Raw genomic sequence first — 8,999 nt, 5'->3', positions numbered from 1 at the left:
AATATTATGTCATCAACATAAATTTGAACTAGAAAAGAATGTGTTCCTTGATGCTTAAAGAAAAGTGTTGTAGCTACCTTTCATATAGAGTATCCTTAATCAAGTAAGAACTTACTAAGACGCTCATACCAAGCCCTAGTGGCTTGTTTGAGACCATACAAATCTTATTTTAGTTTAAAACATCATTTGGATACTCAAGATTTTCAAAACCGGGAGGCTGTGAAACATACATTTCCTCATTTATATAGCCATTAAAGAAAGCACTTTTCACGTCCATTTGAAATAATTTAAAGTATTTAGAACATGCATATGCTAGTAAAAAGCATATATCCTCGAGGCAGACAACTAGAGCATAAGTTTCCTTATAATCTATGACATCCTCTTAGTTATATCCCTGAGCCACTAATTGGGACATATTCCTAGTTATCACACCGTTTTCATCTAGTTTATTTCTAAAAACCCACCTAGTGCCAATGATTTGATGATCTTGCAAAGGTGGGACAAGGTCCCACACATCATTTCTTTTTAACCAATTTAAATCATCTTGCATGGCCATTAGCCAATGCTCATAAATTAATGCATCTTTTGCGTTTTTAGGTTCAACTTGTGAAACAAAAGCAAAGTGATGATTGAAATTACTTAGCTTAGAGCATGTTATCACGCCTTTGGTGATGTCTTCAAGAATATTGTCATTTGGATGGTCTTTGGAAGACCTCAAAGCCAAAGGAAGATCATCCACTTTAGTTGTACTCTCATCCTTCTTCTTTTCAGAATTGTCATCTTCCCCCTCCTCAAGTTTCACCGTTTCAGGCTGATCAATTTCTTTTTCAGTGTCTTTGAGTATGTCTTCTGAAGGCACACCTGCATCATGAAAAGAAATACTTTTCCCAACATTTATAAGATAAGATTCATCAAAAGTGACATGCACTGACTCTTCAATAGTAAGTAATCTCATATTATGCACTCTATAAGCTTTGCTCGACTGAGAGTATCCAAGAAAGATACCTTCATCAAATTTTCCAATGTTATCCTTACCATTATTTAAGACAAAACATTTGCATCAGAAAACATGAAAATGTGATAAATTTGGATTTCTACCTTTTAAAAGTGCATAAGGTGTGTTGTACAAAATAAGAAGAATAACTATCCAATTTAAAACATAACACGTCGTGCTAATAGCACCAGCCCAAAAACATTTTGATAGACTGCTCTCATTGATCATAGTTGTTGCCAACTCCTCTAAAATTTTGTTTTTGCGCTCCATAACACCATTTTATTGTGGAGTTCTTGGAGCGGAAAAATTATGTTTAATGTCATATTTATCACAATAATCTTCAAAGAGGTGGTTTTAAAATTCACCTTCATGATCGCTTCAAATAACAACCATGTTTGAACTTAATTTATTTTGGGATAACTTTTCAAAAGATGTGAAAGCTGAAAAAAGTCTCACCTTTACTATGCAAAAAAATAGTCTAACAAAATCTAGAGTAATCGTTTACTATAACAAAACTATAACAATTTCCACCTAGGCTTTTTGTCCTAGAAGGACCAAAAAGATCCATATGGAGAAGCTCAAGAGGTTTAGAAATTGAAACAATATTTTTGGACTTAAAAGAGACCTTTGTTTACTTTCCCATATGGCATGCATTGCATAAGTGGTCTTTTGAAAATTTAATTTTCGGTAGACCGGTAACTAGATCTTTTGAGATAACTTTATTCAGTAGATTAAAATTAACATGTGTTAAGTGTTTATGCCACAACCAAGAGTCTTCAATCATGGTTACTAAACATTTAGTACTTGTTAATGATACATCATTCAAGTTAAGCATATGTATTTTATTAACCCTCAAGCCTTTAAACAAATAATATTTCTTGTCATTATGTTCAATTATGCAACAAGTATTTGTAAAAGTTATTTTATAACCTTTGTCGCATAGTTGACTAATGCTAAGCAGATTATGTTTAAGAGCTTCAACAAGTATTACGTCATAGATAGTAGTAGAAGATGGATTACCTACACTATCTTTACCAAGCGTTGCACGCTTGTTTTTCTCTCCATAGGTCATAAAACCCTTCTTCTTTGGTGTGAAGTAAATGAATAGGGATATGTCACTTGTCATATTCCTTAAGTAACCACTATAAAGAAACCACATTATTTCTATGAAGCCAAGACATTCAACCTACAAGATCAAATAAGAGTGATAGGTGCCCAATTTTCATTGGATCCTTGAGAGTCAGTGGAAATATATTTGTATTTGGGAAACCATTGAAATACACCTTTAGGAACCAAAAATCTCCTAAATTTTCATTTATAAATGGTACGACCTTTCTTACAACAATAGTGACAAGTCAAATGATGATGTGAATAACTTTCGCTATTAGATTCCCTTACCACAAAATTGTACTTCTTGTACGACACATTTAAAGATCTCTTGAATTTTGAAGGGTTAATAACGAATGTGACCTTTTGTTCTAAGGCCTTGTTTAATTTGGATTTTAGAGTTATAACCTCTTTTTGCCAAATATGACAAGTCTCACAATTAAACCAAGAAGATTTATCTTCCTCAACATCAACTTTTGAAGCATCTAACATGATTTCCTTAAGAGCTTCCATTAGTTTTTCCGTTTCTAAAACTTTTGCTTCAAGGTATGAAAAAATTCTTTTATTTGAAGTCAATCTTTTAAAAGCGTTTATGGCTTCACCATATAGATTTTCAAAAGCAGTTTGCAATTCAGAATAAGACATATCAACAATAGGTTCATATTTAAAATGACTTACATTTTTCTTCTTATGATGATGGTCCATGAGACAAAAATTTACCGCTTCATCCCTTTCACTTGAGGATTCACTATCATTTTCCCAAGCTATGTATGCTCTTCTAGGCTTGCTAGACTTCTTGTATTGACCCTTACTTTTGTCCTTCTTAAGTTGTGCACAATCTGGCTTATAATGTTCGAATTTACCACAATTGAAACATGAACCTTTGGACTTTCCTTTCTTATTTTCAGCTTGCTTTAATGAGTTAACTTGTCTTCTAAAGTTGATTAGATTGTTGTCGGAGTGTTTCACTCAACTTCTCTTGATGTATTTATGATACTGTTTAACAAGCAACCCCATTTCTTCATCATCCGACTTCTACTTATCACTGGTTCCATTTTCATCGTGCTCTTTTGTTGAGGACTTAGAACCAGAAGCCACAAGAACAATTGACTTCTTTTCAACCTCCTTGTCCTTCTTAATTTTCTTCTCATGCTTATCTAAACAAATGAGCTCTTGCTCATGTTCTTCAAGCTTTCCAAACAACGTTGTAATGTCTAATTTCAATAGGTTGTTAGCTTCCTTGATGACGGTGACCTTAGGTTGCCATTCCCTATTAAGAGATCTCAAAACTTTGTTAGTAGCAATTTCATTGGAAATCGGCTTACCAAGTGCATTCAAACGATTTATAAGACGAGTGAACCTCTTTTGCATACTGGTAATGGTTTCACCATGCTTCATATGAAAGAGTTCAAACTATTGATTTAAAGTATTGATTCTAGCTTATTTAACCCCATTTGTCCCCTCATGGGCAACTCGTAATGATTGCACATAGCTTTAGCAGTTTCACAATGAGAAACACAGTAATATTCGTCAACTCCTAAAGAGGAGATTAGAATATTCCTTGCTTTCCAATCACAAGAATACTTTTTCTCATCATCCGCATTCCATTGTGCTTCTGGTTTAGGTACAGCAACACCATCCATATTGGTCATTATAATTTCAAATGGACCATCTTTGATTGATTTCCATACATTCCTATCAATAGGATTGATATGAATATGTATGAATCTTTCCAATAACCATAATTTTCACCATTAAAAACTGGCGCTTTATTATTCGCCCCTTTAGGTTCGGAAGCCACAATATAATAAGTGAATTTAAAGCATAGGATAAATCGATGTTCGTGATACCACTTGTTAGAAGAAGGTAATAATCTAGAGAGGGGTGAATAAATCATAATAAGATTTTATGTGATTAAAAATTCTGTTTTAAAAATATTTACTACGGCAAGCAGAAGCAATTCTGGATCGACACTAGTCTATCCCGAAAAGTTATCGAAAGAATCGAATATGTGTTTAAACCGTAAGGAAACATATACTAATGATGAGAAAGAGAATCAATATTTTTAAAAAAATACATTTGAACTAAATCACATAATGATAGTCAATTCCCAATGAATATAGAAAGTTGAAATTGATAAAGACAATTTATCGAACACTTAGTGTGCAAATAATTTATCGAACACTTGGTGTGCAATAAATACCAAACTTATTTTCCTTTATGTTTATAGTATAAGAATCTAATTTAAATTGTTTAGATTGCAATTGCTTTTACAAAAACAGTTTTAGAAACTTCAACACAGCCAAAAAAATTCAGTTAAACAAATTTGCATTCTAAGTTCAATATCAATATATATATATATATATATATATATATATATATATATATATATATATATAAATATATATATATATATATATATATATATATATATATATATATATATATATATAGAGAGAGAGAGGAGAGAGAGAGATAAAGATAGATAGAGAGAGAGAGAGAACACCAAGATTTATTTAGCTCGTTCCCCAATTGTCCTCACTATGCGTACGTCTGCCCCCAATTCCAAATAGAATTGAAATATGTGAAATTAACTTTTGCAAGTGTAGTTTATAAGAGAAAAAGTAGCAATCCAAAACCCCAAACCATAAGTTTGATTTTGATCATAACTTTTTTCCCCTTGATATTAAGTAAGATCAAGTGACCCAAGACTTCCAAGTTGATCCTCCGGTTACCACTACTCTTTTGACTGAACCTCCCGTTCTTCAAAGCTTTCGCTCGGCTGAATCCTTATTGAAAATTCTATTACAAAACCCCCCAAATCAATCCTTGATCTTAGAGGGAAAATTCTAATCGGTTTTATCAAAGAAACCCCCAAATAATACTCAACCAATTATGATTACAACAATCCTAAATTGAACCTTATCAATCTATTCTAGATGACAATTAACAAAAATGATTATGTGTAATTGTTGAATATATGAAGAAAAATGTTGAAGATGAAGAGAAAATTATTTGTATGTTCTTGGTTTCTTTTTGAGAAATAATGCATGAATGCATATTTATACATGTGTGTGTGTAAAAATAATAACAAATAAAATAATTTTTTAGTGAAAATTACAAGTTTTATAAAATAAACTGAATGTATTGACTTTAAATTTGAATGAGTCAATACATAAGGCTAAGGATTTGATACATAACCATAAGGAGTCGATACATCAAAGGCAGAGAATATTATGTTTAAAAAAATCTTCAGTAGGAGTCAACTTCAAACACAGAGGAGTCGACTCATTCTTGTGATGTATCGACTTATACCATCAATGTATTGATGCATTGAAGGCAGAAAAGATTGTTTGAATTTTTTTTTCAAGTGGAGTCGACTCCAAATACAAATGATTTGATCCTTTGCATTTTGTATCGACCCATTCATCCTTTGTATAGATACATTCTTATCAAAATCATTTTCTTTTAAAACTCATTTAATATGTATTGATACATAACCATTTGTATATATCCATTGGCTCATTTTTCATGAAAAATCACAATTTTAACTTATAATGACCTATTTAATTTGATTGTACATGTCCTATAATGATGATGCACATATAGACATAGACAATAAGGTTTAATATACAAAAAGTACTAAGTTATCTAGTTTTGACATCATTCAAAACATTTCTAAGAGAATAGTGCACTCACACCACTTTTGCCACAGAACCAGAAACTTCATTTTACACATAATATCATCCAAATACATTAGTCTAATGAATCATAGGCTTTTTCAAAATCAACCTTGAATCATTATAATTATTTTTTCAAACTCCACACACTATCCACCGTTTCATTAGCTATAAGGATGTCATCCAAAACATGTCTATCTTTAACAAAAGTTGACTGAGCCTCGGAAATAACACTTCTAATCACTTGTCTCAACCTATTATTAAGAACCTTATACATACAGTTGACCAAAGAAATAGTTCAGAAATCCAAAAAATGGTTAGGACTCTTAACTTTTTGAATCAAAGTAATAAAAGTATTATTTATGTCTATGGTCAACTTGCCATTATGGTGAAAGTTAGTAAAAAAGCGCATCAACTCATGTTTTAAGACATCTCAAAAATCTTTTATAAAACCAACATTAATTCCCTCTTGTCTAGGACTCTTAAAATTGTCACAATCCCAAATTTCTTGCTTAATCTTAACCTCTTAAAAAGCTAGTGTCAATACTGACCCCTCCTCTGTAGTGATAGATTTAAAAGAAAGAACTTTTATCCTTGACCGATCAACTGATAATAACAGAAAATGATTATGAAAATGATTTAAAAAATGACACTTCTCACTCCATTGACACCTTCTACCTGAATACCATTAGCTAAAATTGAGATGATAGAATTCGACATTCTCCTCGAGCACATGATACCATGAAATAATTTCGAGTTTGCTAATCCATCCTTTTGCGAAAGTAATCTAGATTTTTGCCACTAGATACTTAAATATAATTCGGATAAAGAAAGTATTTTTGCAATTAAATAATGTAAATCTCCTAGCTCATCCTCCTATATATCAACCTCATCTCCTTTAACTTCCATGAAAGAAATACAGTTTTTTACTACTTTCATTTTGCCTTCTAGATTTTGAGTGTGATTGTGATGCTATAATTTCAAACTTCCCTTTATCAACTTCAATTTCTCTTTCAACATAAAACCTCCCCAACCATCCACCTAAAATAATAGCCACTGATCCTTCACAAACTCCTTGTAACCTGGTAAATCTACCTAACATTTTTACATTCGTGTTGGCCTAAGACCATAATTATCTTCGTCAATAGTTATCATAATCGAACAATGATCATAAATAGTGCAAGGAAAATACCCCTGGATGCAATTCGGATAAAAAGAAACCCAAGCATCCGATATAAAAAATGATCCAGACGACTCATAGAGAGACCATCCCCCATACCACATGAATCTTCTCCTACATAACGGTAAATCAACAAGAAAATTTGTGTCAATGAACTGATTAAAATGAGTATAATCATATACTCCATCAACAATTGCCCTAATCCTTCTTTCCTCAATCGATCAAATAATATTAAAATCTCCATTCACACAAACCATGTTATCCCCTCATCAACATTAATTAAAATACTCAAGTGATTCCATAAAGATAACTGATCACCACTATCACAAGAAGCATAAACATTGGCAATAGCAAACTCATTCCCAAACTTTATAAACACCCTTTTATAATCAAAAGATTTTTGAAGCTCATCGAAATTTTCATCTCCACCTCTTTAGTGTCCCATAACGTAAGTAAACCTCCAAAGGACCCTACAAAAGGCCGAAAAGAGTAGCCTATCTCAGGAGACCCCCACATATACATACTCACAAAGTCATCAATCACTAGCATTTTTGTTTCTTGAATGTAAACCACCAGCAAAAAAAATTCTCTAATAAACCTATGAACCTTTCTCTTATTCTCCCACCCTCCTAACCCTCTCACATTAAAAGAAACAACCTTCATTAGAACCACCACTCTCCCTCACCGCTTCCAATGACCTCCAAAACTTAAACACAAACTCCAACCCCAACTGCTCTCTCCCCTTCCCTCTTCACTCCTTCATCTCTGTCATCCTTCTTAATCCCAACACCCCTTAAAAACACATTGAACATATTTAAACAATCTCCCTTAATCTTTATCCCAATATATTTGTCAACCTCACAAATAAGGGTGGGAATAGGCTGGGCCGAGCCAGGCTCAGCTAAGCCTGGCCTACTAAAATATTCAAAGCTTAAACCTGTTCTGTAGCCTATCATAGGCTTATTTTAGGCATGAGCTTGGCCTTTTCGAAGGCCTAATTAGCCTTCTGGCCTATTTAAAAGCCTTCTTCATTTGAACATTTGTAAATAATAAATTCAACTAATATTAAATAGACTAACGAATTAACAAATCAATGAGACTAAATGTTTGTTTTCATTAACGCATTCAAGTTTACCTATTAACATAAGTTTGGTGATACTATTTGTAGGAGAGAACTAACTAAAACAACTTATGACAACAACCTATGACATTGTTCATAATGTTTTTCAACTTTATTTTCATAAGTTCTTCAAGATAACTAAGCTTTATTTTCCTATTTTAATTCAAAGTAGAAAATACAATATAATAATAATAAATTTATTCACTTTTTTTAAATAGGTCGGCCTAATAGGATTAAAAGGGTTTTCTTACGACCTGTGACGTAGCCTCTTAAGCTAAACAGACTTACAAAAAAAATCCTAAGCCTTTTCTATTTAAGAAAAAGCCTGGCATGAATTAGGCCTGTGTAGGCTAGGTCGTAGGCCCCTGTTAGTTGGCATGGCCTATTCTCATCCTTACTCATAAACATCATCAATAACCTCTTGTAGCTTACCATGTACCGCCATCCAAATTTTCCAATCCACATTCGAACTTGAAGCCTTAGAATCCACCGACAAAGAATCCACCTCCTTCTCCTTAGATAAATACTCCAACGAGCCGCTAGAAGTGGTTTTCTTTTTTCTACCCTTTAGAAAATTAATTAATTCATATATGTATTTAGTTGATAATCTAGCCACTTTTAATAAATAGATTCTTTTAAAAAATATGTGTGTTACTGGAAAAAAAATTATACAATACTAGTTGTATTCTTATTATATATTAAAGAATAAACAAAAAAACAAAAAAATAAAATAAATAGAAAATAATATATATATATAATATATATATAAATATATATATATATTATATATATATATATATATATAATATATTATATATATATATAATATATTTTGTTTTTTTGTTTTGAGTACAATATTATGGATTCATACGCCAAGAAAAGATCTTTTAGTTTGTAATATGTAAAAAAAATAGATGA

The 8,999-nt window shown here is 31.9% G+C and overlaps 1 protein-coding gene across 1 annotated transcript; it reads right to left on the bottom strand.

Annotated features, from left to right (window-relative positions):
• Window positions 1-382: 382 nt before the first annotated feature.
• LOC127095777 (uncharacterized) lies at window positions 383-3,472 on the bottom strand. The gene is made up of 4 exons (XM_051034419.1): window positions 3,148-3,472; window positions 2,393-2,940; window positions 1,925-2,180; window positions 383-861 (listed from the first exon to the last, which is right to left on the bottom strand). Exons 1-4 carry the CDS (start codon window positions 3,470-3,472, stop codon window positions 383-385), a joined length of 1,608 nt encoding a protein of 535 aa, XP_050890376.1.
• Window positions 3,473-8,999: the final 5,527 nt, after the last annotated feature.

This window comes from Lathyrus oleraceus, chromosome 6, assembly GCF_024323335.1.
Source record: "Lathyrus oleraceus cultivar Zhongwan6 chromosome 6, CAAS_Psat_ZW6_1.0, whole genome shotgun sequence".
Classification (NCBI taxonomy): domain Eukaryota; kingdom Viridiplantae; phylum Streptophyta; class Magnoliopsida; order Fabales; family Fabaceae; genus Lathyrus; species Lathyrus oleraceus.
Note: the sequence above shows the minus strand (reverse complement) of the source record. Positions and strands in the feature narration are given on the sequence as shown.

Bases quoted from the DNA above. Each gene is read 5' to 3' on its own strand.
- LOC127095777 (XM_051034419.1), bottom strand. From the start codon at position 3,472: ATGCAAAAGAGGTTCACTCGTCTTATAAATCGTTTGAATGCACTTGGT. The intron at 2,941-3,147 runs GTGATAAGTAGA...ATTATAAGCCAG, and splicing joins GCACGATGAAAATGGAACCA to ATTGTGCACAACTTAAGAAG. The intron at 2,181-2,392 runs GTAAGGGAATCT...TTGATCTTGTAG, and splicing joins ACAAGAAGTACAATTTTGTG to GTTGAATGTCTTGGCTTCAT.